The sequence below is a fragment of the Benincasa hispida genome, chromosome 4 (genome assembly GCF_027475165.1).
Source record: "Benincasa hispida cultivar pf3 chromosome 4, pf3_genome.v1.1, whole genome shotgun sequence".
Lineage (NCBI taxonomy): Eukaryota > Viridiplantae > Streptophyta > Magnoliopsida > Cucurbitales > Cucurbitaceae > Benincasa > Benincasa hispida.
In genome coordinates, this window is record NC_143481.1 from 24001097 (window position 1) to 24019022 (window position 17926).

General features: G+C 35.4%; 2 protein-coding genes across 2 annotated transcripts; one reads left to right on the forward strand and one right to left on the reverse strand.

Moving 5' to 3' along the window:
- Nucleotides 1-11844: 11844 nt before the first annotated feature.
- LOC120075924 (histone acetyltransferase) lies at nucleotides 11845-13746 on the forward strand. The gene is given in 6 exon segments (XM_090312512.1): nucleotides 11845-11897; nucleotides 12045-12145; nucleotides 12227-12341; nucleotides 12528-12642; nucleotides 12738-13561; nucleotides 13564-13746. Coding segments are annotated over 5 exon segments (1197 nt in total). The 5' UTR covers nucleotides 11845-11897; the 3' UTR covers nucleotides 13606-13746.
- Nucleotides 13747-14678: 932 nt separating this feature from the next.
- Nucleotides 14679-16970, reverse strand: LOC120075923 (EEIG1/EHBP1 protein amino-terminal domain protein). The gene is made up of 4 exons (XM_039029672.2): nucleotides 16617-16970; nucleotides 16372-16533; nucleotides 15903-16286; nucleotides 14679-15717 (listed from the first exon to the last, which is right to left on the reverse strand). Exons 1-4 carry the CDS (start codon nucleotides 16920-16922, stop codon nucleotides 14809-14811), a joined length of 1761 nt encoding a protein of 586 aa, XP_038885600.1. The 5' UTR covers nucleotides 16923-16970; the 3' UTR covers nucleotides 14679-14808.
- Nucleotides 16971-17926: the final 956 nt, after the last annotated feature.

Consider the following 17926-nt stretch of genomic DNA (forward strand, 5'->3'; position numbering starts at 1 on the left):
AGAGAGGTGTGCGTTGTGCGAGTATAGTGAGTTAATCCTCTTTGCTTGGTGAAAGGCTGTAGCAACGCTTGTCTATGGGATGTTGCATTACTTGTCTATAAGTTAAATAGCCACGTCTAACTGCTTGAGAAGGTAAGAGATGGAACGCACTAAAGCAAAGTTCGCATTGTTCCTAGAGATAGGCACAATCTTATGCTCTACACAACCATGCACTATAGAGATAAAGTCATGTGGCTGACCACCAAGAGGTGTGTGATGCATTAGTGCAATGAGCTGGGATTACTCGGGCGATTTAAGATAATAAACATTACTATGCGTTAATGATTGTTGTGTCATTACCTATTCTCATCGCAAGTCTTTTATTGCTCAATCTGTTTAGTTAAGAGTAGGAGTCGAGAGTAAATCCATTAAACTTCCTTTTATTTTTATTCATCGCCTCAAACGCATTGCTTCACAAGCATTATTGAGTGACAAGTCCTTGTGTTCGACCTCGGATTACCCGAGAAACTTGTGTTTGCGTTATACTTGGCGCGAGTGTAAGAAAACTTGTGATAGGAATGCATTGTCATTGCATACTAGATTAACGGATCTTCATTCTGATGCATGACCTCAGATACATGGGTGTAAACGCATAAGCCATGTCTAACGCATGATTTCACGTACAACCCCATCCGTCCTTAATAATAATAAATAGTCTTTTCTACCAACAAGTTTTTGGCGCCGTTACCGGGGACTTGGCAACTAATATTTTGTGAAGTTTTTTGTGTTTTCGCAGCCACCCTTTCAATCGTAGGCGTATTGTAGATTGTGCGACCAAGCTGCAAACAATATTTGAAGTATAGGCGATGCGTCAAAAGTCAAATATTGACCCTGAGATAGAAAGGCTATCTGTCGCATGAGTTGGAAGCAGTTTTAGGCACATCATGCGTCCAACAATTGTTGGAAGCCCAATGGTTAGGGCGAACCCCTTGACCCAAGCAATTGAGAGCCATCTTCTGCATGGGAGACTCCTTGCAGTGACAATACTCCAATCTCTCCAGGGACGACTTCTACTCTATCTTTATGTTGCTTTCTTGGTTGTGGTGTGTTTTCTCCTTGTAGGTGCGATAATAACTCTCCTCGGTGCACAGTTACAACGAAAGAATCCTCCACATTCTTCAACGCATGGCTTCAATCGCATGAATTCCAACGCATTATCGCATGCGTTATTCTACTTAAGGTTCTGTTCTTGTTATCTTTTATGCTTTATCCTTTTGAAACTCTCTTTGTCTGACTGCGGTTCTTTGCGATGCATCCATAATGGTACAAATAATTCACCGCGTCCTCTAACTAGTATCGCAAGGGTCTCCATACTTTTAATAGCTTCTTCAAATTGTGAAAGTCTATATTTTTATTGTGTGTAAACCCTTGCTTAAACATTTGTTATCACATTCCTGTTGAGTTTGTTTTTAGATTGCAGTGAGAACGCTGCCACCCTCTAAGTTTGCGGGGTGGCAGCGGTCTTGGAGAATTACACTCATCACATTGTGGTCATTTCCTTTAAAAAAAAAAGGTTTTTGAAAATAAGTAATCGTATAATCTGGAATTGTTTTGAAGGAATGCATTCTCAAGAGCTAAACGCAAAGTTGCGGTGAATGAATAAAAAGTTTTTGAGCAAAGGCTTGTCGAATGTAACTTAGAAAAGATTTCTTTAGAGAAGCAACCGAAATAGAGGAGAGCATTGCGTCCATAGTTAGAGGCACGAATAAATTATATTCTTAGAAGATGGTCAACGCAAAGAAACGCTGGAAGCTGAGTTAAGAATTTCTTAAGTATAATGCATGCTTGAGGACAAGCAAGATTCTAAGTTTGGAGGGGGGTGATAACTGGCAGAAATGTCAATTATTATAAGCCTTTTATTTAGAATCATGAGGGTTAATAAGTAGAAAATGCGGTGATAATACTTAGAATTTTGCGAAAAATTGAGTTTTGCGTCAATTAACACCTAAATCCTCACTAACCCCAATATTATGTGTTACTCCATGCCAAAGTGTCTATTTTTGTAGCTATCGCAAGAGTCAAACGCATGTGTTTGAAATAAGTAACCACAAACAAATGCATGCGCTGAAGCCAGGCGATCGCAAAGACAAACATTGCGGTGATCGTATGCGTCCATCGCATGGAAGTTACGGTAATCAAGCGAATGCGGTGATCAATTGGAAATTACAGCCAAAGAGTGACAACCATAATAGAAGGACGATCGCAAGATGGGTAGAACGCGTTGATGCTTCAGCTGAATCAAGCTCGGATGCATACCTTGAGAGTATCAACAAGATAAGACGATGTGACATTGCCCATACCGTGACAAAAGCATCAGTGAGCCATAACGCAATCATGATAGCTATCGGCGTTTAAACTCTATAAATAGCCTTTGGACCTTCATTTCAAGACATCCAAATTTTTTCCTCAAGGCAGAGGTTTGTGATCACAGATGAGAGCTTGAACGAGATTTTCAATGAGAATTCTTCATCTCCACAAACCAGATCGAGTGATGACCGGAGCTTTCGCCGGAGATAGAGCTCGAGAGAGACATCTCCACCATTCATCCATGGCACCACCGACAGCCTTGACGCAGAGTCCTTCATTTCTCTTCTAATCTCTGTATTGTATTACATTTTACCTTAAGATATTAAGACATTTTGTGATCAATGCAAATCTTGACTCCTTCATTGTTGTCTTCTTCATCATCTTCATCTCTATCATAGTTTGTCTTCAGCGCTTATTTATCAAAGGCAATCACATGTTTAAACGTGTAGCCTAGAGATAGGATGCATGTAGCAACCCACCGAGAAGTGTGCGTTGTGCGAGTATAGTGAGTTAATCCTCTTTGCTTGGTGAAAGGCTATAGCAATGCTTGTCTATGGGATGTTGCATTGTTTGTCTATAAGTTAAATAGCCGCGTCTAACTGTCTGAGAAGGTAAGAGATGGAATGCACTAAAGCAAAGTTCACATTGTTCCTAGAGATAGGCATAATCTTATGCTCTACACAACCATGCACTATAGAGATATAGTCATGCGGCTGACCACCGAAAGGTGTGCGATGCGGTAGTGCAATAAGCTAGGATTACTCAGGCGATTTAAGATAATAAACGTTACTATGCGTTAATGATTGTTGTGTCTCTACCTATTCGCATCGCAAGTCTTTTATTGCTCAATCTGTTTAGTTAGGAGTAGGAGTAGAGAGTAAATCCATTAAACTTCTTTTTATTTTTATTCATCGCCTCAAACACATTGCTTCACAAGCATTAATGAGTGACAAGTCTTGTGTTCGACCTCGGATTACCCGAGAAACTTACTTTTGCGTTATACTTGGCGCGAGCGTAAGAAAACTTGTGATAGGAACGCGTGGTCAATGCATACTAGATTAACGCTTCTTCATTCCGACGCATGTCCTCAAACACATGGGTGCAAACGCATAAGCCATGTCTAATGCATGATTTTATGTACAACCCCATCCGTCCTTAATAATAATAAATAATCTTTCCTACCAACAGAAGCCAAAAGTAAATACAATATTAGGTTCTGCAAACTTGATTGAAGGTTTTGGAAAAGAAAATATTATTTTTCCTAGAGGAACAAAATTTATAATTGACAATGTATTGTTTTCTAGTCAATAAAAAAGAAATATGCTAAGTTTTAAAAATATACGTCATAATGGTTATCATATTAAGATTGATAGTAAGAATAATGTGGAATATCTATATGTTATCTCTACTGTCTCAAATGAAAAAAGTATATTGAAAATTTTTCCTGTTTATCTTCTAGATTGTGTTATACTCATATACGAGTAATTGAATGCAACAACGAACCAAAAGTTCATAAATCCATATTTATTTTCTATTTAGTATGACAGATTAGGTTATCTAGGGTCTATAATAATGAGAAGAATTATTGAGAATTCAAATGGACATCCCTTGAAGAGCCAGAAGATTCTTCAATCTAATGAATTATCATGTGATGCTTGCTCTCAAGGCAAATTAATAATTAAACCATCACCAGCTAAAGTGGGAACTGAATCACCTGCATTTTTAGAAAAAATTCATAGTGATATATGTAGACCTATTACCTCACCAAGTGGACCATTTAGATATTTTATGGTATTAATAGACATATCCAGTGTCACATGTGTGCTTATTATCAAGTCAAAATTTTGCATTTGCAAGATTACTTGCTTAAATAATTAAGTTAAGAGCACAATTTCCTGAATATATAGTTAAGACCACTCGTCTTGATAATGCTGGTAAAGTTACATTCCAAGCTTTTGATAATTATTGTATATCAATTAGGATAGGTGTTGAACATTCTGTAGCTCATGTTCATATACAAAATAGTTTAGATGAATAATTTATAAAACATTTGCATTAATGGCAACACCATTACTTATGAGAGCTAAGCTTCCTACATCTATATGGGGACATGCTATTTTACATGTAGGGTCACTTGTACGCATTAGGTCAGTAGCTTAGCATAAGTACTCGCCATTATAATAAGTTTATGGTTATAAACCAAATATTTCTCATTTGAGAATTTTTGGATGTGCAGTATTGAAGGAACTCTTATCAAAGAGTACCTCTGAGCGGAAGCAAGATCATTCCAAATTCATTGTGACAGAAATACTGCATTCACAATCAAACATACAAGTTATGCAACTAACAACAAATTACAGCATGCTTTGAAACTTAAACAACAAAGGACGAGAGACATACCAGTTGAAGAACTTTTCTTCTTTGAATTCTCGCTCTCGTCAATCTAGCAAATCTCGATGTCGTTGAGATCATCAAGGCTATCGTCCATCAAATCTCGTTGTCGTCTATCACCGAACGGACTTCTCATGAACAGGCAGAAGAAGAACACAAACACTTGGAAACCTCAATATTCTCGAAGTGAGAATCTAGGAGGTGTGGGCTTTCTTAGATTTGGTAGAGGGAAGGAGGAAGGAACGATCGTTTACCACGACCAAGCAAGTGGGAGATATCGGAAGTCTATCGTATAGACAAGTGTTTGATCATTTAGTAAAAGGTGCACGACCGTGTAGTAAACCGGGGCTGATCGTTTAGTAAAATTGCTCGGGTGCGCAATCGTTTAGCAAATGTTCCGCGATCGTTTAGGTAAAGCGTGTGTGTACACGATCGTTTAGTAAACTATGAGCTATCGTGTATGCTCTCATTTGCTAGGCAATGGGCAGTGTACTTGTTCGTGTAGCGATTAACCGATGTCTTGCAGAATGAAAATCATTTTCATTTTATCCTTCAGTTACAAAAACTGAATGCAACCTCCCACTATCTCATTCAATTACGGAGAAAAAAACCACCAACAATTATCCCATAATTGTTTAGTTAAAAAAAATAAATATAATCATATTATATTTATAACCTATAGTTTAATATCACATCAAATGCAACATATAAATCATAGTCCTTTTCACCTACACTATGTTGGAGTATATCAGCAAGTAGCGAAAGCAACAAGGATCAATAAGCACTCTAATTCATTAATTTTGGCAGTAACTAAAGCATGCTCAAACTATAGCAAGAGGGTTTCAAGCCATACATTTGTAGAACTTCTTGAAATCTTGATTCTCAGCTGCATCTCCAAATCTTGTTGTAGACCACTATAAGATCTTCACCACTATTCTCTTGGAGCTTAAACATGTATGTAGAGACATATAGGTGGATCATTTTTAAGTGATGACCTAAATGGTTTATAGTATATGGATAAGGTTGGGTACCTTATCCTGGTGACACTGCGAATACGACCTGCTTTGTAGATGTTATAATTATTGTAAAGTACTACAAATGATCTAATCCTGATCATTCATGTAGAGATATATGAGTGGGGTATTCTATACAAAGAATTTTGTGTAAGATCGGACCATGAAATGAATAGTCTCATTTTATAATACCATTAATAATAGAGACTTACATTTCATCAGATGACCATAGATGACATGAACTGAATCCTCAGTGAGTTGTGAACTCCTACTTATGGAAATGGTTCTTTGATTTGTATGGATGAGAGTGGCCAGTTCGCCGACTCAATAAGCCTACCATTTTGGGGATTCATCTGATTGGAGAGCTAGGAACACAACTACAAAAGACGAAATTCACTCCTTCCCTACTGTCGAGGTAAATAGATAAATTGCTCCCTTAAGGATTGATTTCGGGGGTTGAACAATGTGGCGACACACCATCTCTTGGCCAGAGAGGGGTTTGGTCATAGTTGGATTATGACTTATTGTTCATTAGAGGGATCAGTGGTACTTAAGAAGTTAGATGTAACTACAGGGGCAAAACAATAATTTTGGCCTAGTTGTACTTACGAGCAATTTGAATGGTCATCGCGTTGTTGACTGATATATCCAATCGACACATAAATATACCTATAGTGCGAAGAGTGCAGTTGATCAGTCTTTAGTGGGGGTGATCGACAGTTAATGGAAGTTGAATAATTTAATTAAAAGAGTTTAATTAACTATTTAAGTACTATTGGAGCTTCAATCTATAGGTCCATAAAGTCCCTCTATAGCTCAACAAGGATTATTAAGGATCAATTTTGGATTAATTTGAATTGTCCAAACCAATTGAGAGAATTAATTATATATGTGATATAATTAATTTATCTTAATTATATATGATATAATTAATAATGTATTTGATACATTTTAATATTTGAATCAAATATTAATTATATGGTAGGGATTCATATAATTAAATTTAGTATAAACGTTATTTATATTAAATACCTCAAATGATTGATAGAACTAAAAACTATAGGTTATATTGTATTTGATACAATATAAAAATTATAAGTTATGTATTATATTTGATATAACATATAGTTATATATACATATAATAAGTTAGTTATTATATATATATATATATATATATAATTATTTTTAAATTTAAATTTCAAAATTAAAGGGGGAGTTACAACTCCCTCCCCTTAATTCTCTCAATCAGATGTGAGTGGGAAGCAGTTGGAATTTTTTTATTTATTATTTATTTTTTATCTTCTTCTTCATGATAAAGATATACAGAAGCTCTCTATTGATTGAATTCTCATTGCGTTCTACAGAAAAGATTTCTCCTCTTCTCTCAAATTCTCCTCCCTCTCCCAAAAAGATTTTGGAGCCCTCACACTCTTGAGGATTCTCTTCCCTTACAGAGAATACAGAGGAAACTCTTGTGGTGGTGTCTAGGTTCGTGATCGACGTGAAGGGATTTCGTGAAGGCTTTGGGTTCAACAAGGGTAAGATTTTCCTAACCTTTTTTCCTAATATCCTTCTTATAGCATGTTGTAATTTCCTATTGATGTATAATTTATGTACTGTATTGTTTTTGTGAAAATAAAATTTGTGACCGATCTCGCTTCTACTAAGGACCTCACGCTTCTTTCAATTGGTATTAGAGCTAGGTTTTTTTTTTTTTTTTTTTTTGTCTCAGTTTTAATTTTTCAGAATTGAATTTACAGCTAATGGTGGGTTTGCATCATGTATTTCTTGATTCATGTTGATGAATTTATATGGAATGAATGGTTTGGAATTATGGATAATTTTGGGATTGATCTGTAGTTTTTACTATTTTTTCTTTACAAATTGGTTTGTAAGAATCCGGTGTTTTGGGCATTTAAAGCTATCGAGTCTGTAACTCATTAGTTTGTGTTGTTCGTGAGTTTTCCAGCGACATTCTGATGGTTTCAAGGCCCAAATCGGAGCAAAATCAATGAAGATCGTGACTATACAGTTGCTTTGCAATGTTGTGCCCTAGCGTTGCAACGCTGCGAAGAGGCGAACAAAATGTTCTTTCCGTAATGTTGCAATGCTAGGTCACAGCATTGCAATGCTCCAAGACAGAAAGAATGAACCAGTTCGCATGTGGTTCGATCCGTGGCTCAGTTGGTTCGCGTTCGGTTTGGGTGCTGGGTGGTCCGATTTGTGTTATTCAAGACCCAATTCACTTATTTTGAACCAATTTGACTATTATTTGTAATAGTTGGTTTTTTTTATTAATTAAATTAATATAAATGTTATATTAATTTAATTAATGGGTTATGAGACCAATCTCGATCTATAAATTGTTGTTTAAATTATGCATTTGATATATGGTTTAATTTTAATTATATATGTCATAAAGTATGCCATATAGTAAAATCCCACTATAGGTTACGTATTATTCATGCATCGTTTATATTATAAATGTTATAATATATAGTTGCATGATTTAATTTATAGCATGCTCGTGCATCATATAATATAGGTGTTATAATATATGCTTGCATGCATTAATAACATAGTCATGCATCATTTATATTATAAGTGTGATAATATATTGGATTAAAGAAAATAAAATTTTGGATCGATCCCGCTTCCGCTACGGACCTCACGGTTCCTTCAATTAACAGATGGAGATGTGGAGAATGGTTGAAAGGGTGATTGAATTAAAGAAATATGTCTTGATACATATGATCTTAGTTCAATCAAGTAGGACAGTGAATGTGAATGCTAAGTAAAAGAAAGAAGTCAGGTCGTAGGGTTCAATCTCTTGTTCCATTTGGCTTGTTTTTGTGCTTGCTGTTGACAACTAGGTAGAAGGGGTGAAGAAGATGTCTCTCTCGAGCTTTTCTTCAGTAGCAGCTCGTTACCAATGATGGAAAGTGGCTATCGTCCCTCCTATTTCTTTCTTGCAGTCGCAAAGATGAAGGATAAAAAATGTTTTTAACTCTCTAACGAATTTGGTTAGTTGCTCAACTGCAAATAATATCTTTTTATATAGGCAATTCGAACAGCCACTTGGTGATGTGATTGCATTAAATTCCATACCTAGAGACAGTCGCTTGCCATTCTGACTTGATCAAACGCCACCAGTCAGATGCCCATACTTGCAAATTGTAATTGGACATTGATTACACGAGCCAAATGTATCCATCATGCGTTGGGTCAGCTGGACGCGTACTCCTTGCATTGGCTTTGTCAGCAACACTTGGTAAATTTTTCTGATTCATATATTAAAGTGCGTTAATGATGAAGTTTTTTTTACTTCAAATGATACTTTCGCATGAGTTTATCACATATATACAATTTTATGTGTTTTCCTTTATCATGAATGCCTTTACTTCACTTTTAATCCTAACTATTCCAACTCTGAGATAATAATAACTTGTATTTCTACAAGTTATCACCTATGATAAGAGAAAAAATTTTGAAGAGAAAAGGAAAAGCAAACAAAGCAAGATGCTAGAGTGTTCTAACCATTTTGTCAATGTGGTATTAGACGGAAAAAATGCATTTTTGCACTCCCTGTTTTTAGGGATATCTCGGTCATTTCACATAACATTGAGACGCAACAACTAGGGTTTCTATAAATCCTTATTTTCATCCAATTTTGAGGTCTTTCAAAGAGAAAAAAAATATATTTTCGATTCTACTTAGATTTTATGGTGTAAAGGATACTCTTAGAGCCATAGAAGAAATTTAAGGTTTGATATCGTGACATATCACATCAAGAATTGATATACTTACAAAAGTGTATGGTTCAAATTGATATAATTATTAATTTAGAATTTTTGTTGATACGATTCTCAAAATTTAGGGTATAAAATGATTTTTTTTCTTTAATATTAAGTAGCAATAATTATGGACATTGACTTCAACCAACGTTTTAACTTGAATGACAATAAATGTTGATTTATAGAAGTGATCAAATGTAGCAATGAATTCTTGTACGCTAAATTCAAGAGTCGTCAATAATTTATTTATAATGGCTTAGGCCTTTGATAAGCTATATTAATATTTTTCTCAAAAAAGAAAAGAAGTTATATTACTATTCTTCGTAAAATTAGATAGGACATTTATTACTATTTTAAAAATAAATTGTTTGAATTGAATTAAAAAGAAAGAAGAAACAAACTTTTGTTTCAAAAATCATTCAAAATCATGATATTTATGTATTATTAATATCTCAGAGATGTGATCTTCTATCCACACATGTTAAATTATTTTCATTCCTCAATATTACAACCACTCCATATATTGCTTAAGAAATGAGGGAACTTACATACAAAATTGAATTTGGGTGCCTAATATTTGTGGGACTTCAACTTCAACTTATTTGCTTGAGAGCTATCAAAATATTTATTTTATTATGGCGCTTATGGATTATTATTTTAAGATATGAATTTTAAAATTCGTTTAATTTTGAACTTAAACAAAATGGTTGTTTTTTAAATAAAAGAAAATGAGTTAATTTATTTACAAAATATAGTAAAATATCATTATCTATCAATGATAGATCGTGATAGACCATAATAAACATATATCACGGTCTATTGGTATCTATCAATATCAGCGATAGATGTCCATCACTAATAGACAGTAACATTTTGTTATATTTGTAAATATTTTCAATTGTTTACCATTTAAAAAAATTACCCTTTTTATACATATTTTTTATTTCTTTATTTTAATTATATATAACTTAACTCAACTTAGTTCAATAATATTAACATGTACGACAAAAGATTGTAAGTTCACTCACCCATCCTGTAGTTGTTGTATTAAAAAAAAAGTTAATATATATTATTTAAATCTTTTGTACACTTGAAACATATTAGAAAAACTTGATTTCATTTTCATTTTTCTCAGAAATACATATACAAACATATTAATATTTTTGGATGATTAATAAATTATTTTACGAAAATTGATTGAATTAAAGATTTTAGCTCCATTTTAAAAGGATTCAATGGATATCATATATCAAATCATTTAGAATCACATTTAAATGAATAATTTAAATTACAAATTTAGTTTCTAGATTTTAAAAATTGTGACTAATAAACCTTTAAATTTTTAATTTTGATCTAATAAGTCTCTGAAAGATGTTTAATAGATCTATAAACTATAAATTTTATATCTTAATATATCTCAGAAATATTAAGCATGTTTAAAGAATTAACTATTTTATTAGACTGAAGAAATATGTGTGTTTAGTTGAACCTTAAAATTTTAATTTTATAGTTAATAGATACATTAATTTTTAAAAAATGTCCAATTGTACCTATATTAAATAGAAAGTGAAATTTAATGTGTAATATAATATTTAGTTTTTTATATTTTCCAATATATAAGAGACGTATTAGATAAAAAAAATTGAGATTTCAATTATCTATTATATATATATATATTAAAGTATACGGAATATATATAGATACAAATCTAAAAATTCATGTATTATAGTTCTAACTTTATATAAATTGGAGTGCTTAACATGAAATTCTAGATCTGATTAGTGAGACATGGATGTTTTTGTTTGAAGTAGAATATAAGTTACAAGGTTACAACATATGTTTGAAGAGGTTTAAACCTGTGAGGGAAAGAAAACAAAACATTAAAATTCACATGAGAGCAGAAGAGAAAGGCAAGTCTTGGGAGAGCAGAAGGATAAGGATGAAAAAAAAGAAAGTGAAATACTTTTTTGGGGGTTTGTGCAAAAAAATAAAAATAAATAAAAGAGTTATGGTGGGCATTATTGCAAAATGGGATTGAGGTTGGGGTTAGTTTGGGCCACCGACAGTGACAATATCATGAGAATTCCCCCCCAATGACTACATCAATGGTCAGGACTTTGAGAAAAAAGCCAAACATCTCTTATAGAGAGAGAGGAAAATAAATGAAAAAAAAGGGAAAAAGAAAGAAAAAAGACTGATGGGGTTAGGGGAAGGAGGCATGTGGATGAGTGGGGGACACACCAAACTCATCAATTTTGTTTTAAAAATCCTTCCTTTCAAATAATTGAGTCTTTGACACGACACACATTGTGGTGAGGAAGAAGAAGAGAGAACTAAAAGAAAAAGAAAGGGTAACTGGGAAACACATACAAGAACTCCGTCTTACTCCTGTTTTCTTTTTCCTTGAATCTTGGGATTTCTTCTGCATTTTATTGGGTTTAAGGGGATCTTCGCACCAGAAAAACCCCAGAGCTAATTTTTGTTTCACTCTCTTGAAGATGCCAAGACCAGGGCCTAGGCCTTATGAGTGTGTGAGAAGGGCTTGGCACAGTGATAGGCACCAACCCATCAGAGGTTCTCTCATTCAAGAGATTTTCAGGTCTCTTTTGTTGATCATTTTTGTTTCTCTTTTTGAATATCTGTTGGGTGTTTTTGTGATTTGTTTTGTTTGTTTTGTTAGGGTTGCGCATGAGATTCATAACTCCTCCACTAAGAAGAACAAAGAATGGCAAGAAATGCTTCCTGTTGTTGTTCTCAAAGCTGAAGAAATTTTGTACTCCAAAGCCAGTTCTGAGGTATTCTCCTTCTCTATTCTTGCCCTTCTCTGCTGCTGCATATTTTTCTGTTTTCCACTCACGGTCCAGCTGATTTTGGAATTAAAAAAATATGGGACATTATGCTTGACATTTGTAGCCTGCAGTCCATGATCTTTGTTTAAGCTCAGTTTTTTCAAAGTTGTAATCTCTTTTTCCCTTGGATAGGCTGAATATATGGATTTTAGTACCTTACGAGACCGCTTATTGGATGCCATTAATACCATAATAAGGCTTGATGAGAGTACAGAAACTGGAGACTTTCTTCAGCCTTGCATTGAAGGTACTTGAAAAAAGTTGCTTCTTTGGTCTCCATTTGCATCCTCTTTTTGGTGTTTTGTTTTGATCCCTTGTGTTACATTTTGATTTCCTTTTCAGCTGCTCTCAATTTAGGCTGCACACCTAAAAAAGCTTCAAGGAGCCAACGAAACAATGTCTCTACAAATTATCTCAGTTCCAGGAATCAAGAGTCTCCCAGTTTGTCTCCTCCTCCCATGGTAATGAAGACTTCTCAAGGAGCTGTCACTAATTCCCGTTGTGTCCCCTATTTTTGGAATTTGGCTAAACCTGTGAACAATGGCTTAGACCATTCACGCTTTAGATTCCAAAGCCTTCTTCCTGCTCATAATTCCACTGGAAAATTCTCTGCTTTGTTAAGCCCACATGGTTTGATGGAAAATGCTCTACCGCCGAGCAAGTTCTCCGTCTATCCGCTATATTATGGGAGTGGTGATCAGTGGCAAGGACAACGCTCCAGCTTCGAAATTGCTCCTAGACCGGTTTCTACATATCTGGATTCTACAAATGGAGGTGTTATGGAGAAGACTAGTGTCTCTGGTACAATGGTAGCAAATGGCATCCCCCAAAATGAATTAATGTATTCTCTTGGGAGCTCATGTGTTGATAAATGTGATCTAGCATTGCGGTTGGGCCCTCTCTCAGCTTCAAGCTCAAGCTGTGAAAGCAAAACTCCGCTTCATGTGCTTAAAGTTTGTTCAGGCAGTTCACCAGAGGAAACCAAAACTGAGGATTGTTCCCAAGTGATGGAAAGGAAGCTTCCATTGTTTCCTATGGTAAATGCATATGGTGTATCTGAGCACAATACATGGGGGCGGAGTCTAGAGGGCGAATGTTTCGATGGAGAAACGAGGATGAGAAAACGGAAGGCAGGTTTGACTCATTCATCAAAGGAAAGGCACTTAAGAGTTGGCTCCCAAAGGTTCCTTCCAGCAGGTTCGTAGGCTGATTTCTTTTTCCATTTTGAAATGAACAACACGATTATGGATAAAAAAAGCTGGAGCGGGCCAGTTCCTCAGACACAAACTGTCCACAACCGCAGTATTGATGTTTGAAATGTAAGAATGATGCTCAACAACTGGAATCTAAACTTGGATGGAGTAAGGGAATATATGTGGAAGGAAAGGTTCTAAGGCTGTCTGTTAAAAAAGAATTATCTTTTGGGATTAATTGATAGGGTTTTTTGGACCCATGGAGGAGATTACTTAAATTTTAGAAGTGGGTGAAGAGTTGATAAACAAGCAACTGGTGAAGCTACTGTCTGTGCAAATGGGGGACAGAGAGGCATTGAGCCAAGAAGCTTATTTATCATATTTTGGGGGCAACATGCTTTGGTTCTGTGGGTCCTTTTTCTTTTCTCCTTTCTTTTTCATCTTTGTTCTCTTTTGGAAAGAGCTGAATTGATCATTGAATGTCTGGATGGAAGTCTCTGCCTTCAACTTTTAATGACTGGGGAAACATTAGTCTCTGTGGGGTCATATAGATAATTCTTGTTTTATCTATTGTTAAGGTAGACAAAACTTTCTGCTTTTAGTTAAACTTGCTTTATCAAATTAGGAAGTTGCTTAGAGAGAGAGATTCAAATAATAAGATTTCTTTCACGAGATTTCATCAATATGATGCCTCTTAGTCATTTTCCATTAGATGCCACATTCTGCCCCTTTTCCACCAGTCGTTATTTAGGGCTTTTTGCCACTTATCCTATCCTGTATTCACTGTATGATTAATGTCCAATCCAATGGGAGCTTGTTATATGGATATGGAATCTGAATTAGCTCGATTTGAATTCCTAACTTTAATCCCACCATTGGGTTTTCACGTGTTCTTCAAATTCTTCATACTTTTTGCTACTGTTTTTCACTGTTGATTTTCAATCAAATGTATGACTGGAAATAGTGAACATTGGTTCCCTTTTAGGTAACTTGTAAACATTAAAGTTATTGTTTAAAACTTACTATTTAGAGTATCTTGAAAGTGTAGATCGTTAATAAAAATGAACCACAAGTAAACAAGAGGAAGATATTCAAGGTCAAAAGGTTGTTTTTCATAATAGTCCCAATCCATCTATCAGAGTTCTATTTACATCAAGAAGAAAATCTTAGAGAAGCTTTACACTATGCCAAGGAATAGAATCATTCAGTTGGCTTCTGGTTTATGCAGAGTCTTGATCAAAGAAAAGAGAGGAAGGGGAAGTTGATGAGGATGAGGATGAAGCAACAGGGCTGCTAAAATGGAAGTCAATCTGTAACCTTTGATGGGGTATAAAATTACAACTACCCAACTTCTTTTGCTCTTCTTCCAGCTCTTCAATGGTTATGGCTGCTAGAAACCTTTCAAAAAACTCTCTGCAACACTCTTTTCCCCTGCAAACCAATTCCCCAACCTCTCCTTTCTCTTGGTTCTCGAACATCAAACTTGAGCTATCGAACTTCAAAATGTAAGCTTGATTACACCCCTCAAACAGCCGTTCACCCAGCGAATCAATGATGTAGCAAGCATTTTCATCCATCTTCAACACAAAGAAATGGTCATTCCAACTCACAATGTAAATTCTCGATTCATAATTTGAAAATGTTTTTGTATTGACCTCATTCCATATTTGCTCGAACGACATTGCTTCTGTCAAGCAGTTGAATTTCTCTGGGCTGAAGAACCCTACGAAGGAATTTTCCGCTGAGACAGTAATCGGTCCAACATCAGCTTGCACGACGGTCTCAAGGTCAAAATGTTTGTTTGGGAAAGAGTTGGAGTAGCATTCATTGTTGCAAAGCTTTTGCCATTCTGATGAACCTTCCATTATGAGGTTGTCAAGCTCCAGTTGTGTAGGCATGACGCCGTAGTTCGAGTGCAGCCAATGGGCGATCACAGCGACTATTGCTGTGCAGGCACTCTCACCACCGGCCTTCTCGCTCCGCTGGTCAAAGGAGCCAAAGAATACCTCTGTTTTCAGCTTTAACTTGCCATCTCTGCTTACTATTTCTCTAGTTTCCCACCTCCCTCCGCTGGCTTCTTTGTATTGGATATTGGTTTCTAAAGAAAACTCTGTGCTTTCTGCTTTCTCCTGTAAACAAAATTTAAAAAATCAATACATTGTCTTCAAACCAAAAGGCTGAATATACGATTTAGTCATTAACATTTAAATGTTTTTTGTCCTTGCATAATTGAACACGTCAACGTTGAAGAATAATCCTTCCTCGTGTTTTCAAAGTCAAATTAAAAGGAACACAGAGTATTTTAAAGGCATACCATTTGGGAAGTAGTTGAAATGGGGGCGACATTGAACACGGAGGCACCATTGTCGTGTCGCTGTCGGTCAACGGTAACCCCGTCGTTGACCGCCGTGTTTGTCTTCTCCAACCACGGCTCCACTTTCCTTCTCGAATGTCTAAAACTGAAACTCAGCCGTCTCTTCTTGGTCAACGATTTCCCCTGTTTGTGATCCCCATCTTCCTCCCCTGTTGTTGAATCCCCCAAACCCCTGTTTTCACCGTCCGATGAGATCACTTTACCCTTCTCTCTATTCTTTTTCTTGAAACTCGTTAAATCCTTCAAAGTTTTCAAAAATCCCTCCTTGTCCTCCTGCTGAATCGGGTCCGGCCCGTCTCTGACCTCCACAAAATTCACACATACCTTCAAAAATCCCATTACCACAATACCCACAAATTAAAATCTCCTTTTTCATCTATGAACGATCAAATTTCATAAAAATTCTTACAGAAATCGTAGCATGATGAGGAGCCGCTCCTGCAGAATCCTTCAACACGATGGGAACATTTCTCTCCATTTTCGTCTCCATTGCCGATAGCATCTCTGCTAAATTTAGCGACGCCTTCCCTAAAACAGAGGATTTCGTCTTGGATTTTGTGGGTTCTTCTTCCTATATCCATGAAAAAGGAAAACTCTCCAATAAATTTACAAATTTGGATGGAAAAAAAAAAAAAAAAAAGGAATGAAACGTACGAGTAAAACGTAGAATTTGGTGTCCCAGAAGGGAATGGAAGAAGCATCATCATGGGGGAATTCGAATTCACACATGCTATGGAATTCGTGATTCCATTGAACGGTTTGATGGTGGTTGCTTAAGACACGTTGGGCGGTGGTGCGGTTTGTTTGAAGAGGGGATTTTGCATAGAATGGAACAGGTAAAAGGGAATGTCTTTGAGGACCTTTCCATTTGATTTCAATGGCGATTCTTTCATTCTCTTTACCATATCCCAAAAGCTTCAAATTTTCTAATTTCACCTGAAATTTCTTCATCTTCACCATTTTTTTTTCTTCAGAAAAAATGTGTTATGAAGGAAGAAGGAAGAGGTTTAATATGAAGTGGGTTAGTGACAGCTATTTTAATTTGTTCGTAGGAACAAGTCCAACCCGTGTTTTTTTTTTTTTTTTTTTTTTTTTTTTTTTTTTTTTTTGTCAAACCGAAAAGGCAGTTTTTAGGGTTTAAATATTATTTAAAAAGATATAAAGTACGAATTATCGAATATGCTTGGTCTAACTCAAAATAATAATTAATAAATTACGAGAAGTATCCATGAAAGCAATAAGCGTCATGATATTATATCACTCGCGAGAGAAATTTAAAATATATAATATTAAATTATACAACTTTTCTCACTCACGACTCAACTGCTTATTTGCATTTTAATAGTCATTTAATCATACAGTTTTTAATTTTCTTTTTTTAAGAAGAAATCTGGTTCTGACTCTAAACTTCTTAATGTAGCGATTTTTTAATCTGTTCAACTTTTGGTTGATCAATCAAATAATGGAAGCGGAAGAAAGAAGAATGAAAAATAACGATTTTGTTTCTTAGAGCAATGATATTTTTTTTACTCTGTTTTCCTCTGTATAAAAGGAATGATGATTGTACATATTTATACCGTGATAAAATAATAAAGAATAATAAAGAATTCATAAATGAAAATAAACAAATATAACAGAAGGGCTACGTGTACAGAGAAGATTGACTGGAGCTTAACAAACTCTAACACCTCAGGACTTCTAGAAGGCCTTTTTTAAGTTTGATGAGAGCATCCACGTAAGCAACAGATCATCAGCGGATTCATCATGTTGACCTCCTGAGACCTGATCTGTATCACCCTCAATATCCTCCCACAAACTTGGGCTACTAGACCAAGTTTGTTTCTTAGGTAGAAACACTGGCATGTGTAAGGGGCTTAGTCAGACAATCAACTACTTGTTCATTTGAGGGAATATAGCAAACAGATGAGTCCCTTGAGTACTTGGTCTCCTACATAGTGCACATC

Excerpts from the sequence above, each read along its gene's own strand:
- LOC120075923 (XM_039029672.2), bottom strand. The coding sequence starts at position 16,922 with ATGGTGAAGATGAAGAAATTTCAGGTGAAATTAGAAAATTTGAAGCTT. Across the intron at positions 16,534-16,616 it reads CCAAATTCTACGTTTTACTC|GAAGAAGAACCCACAAAATC; the intron begins GTACGTTTCATT and ends TCATGGATATAG. Across the intron at positions 16,287-16,371 it reads CTCATCATGCTACGATTTCT|GTATGTGTGAATTTTGTGGA; the intron begins GTAAGAATTTTT and ends GGATTTTTGAAG.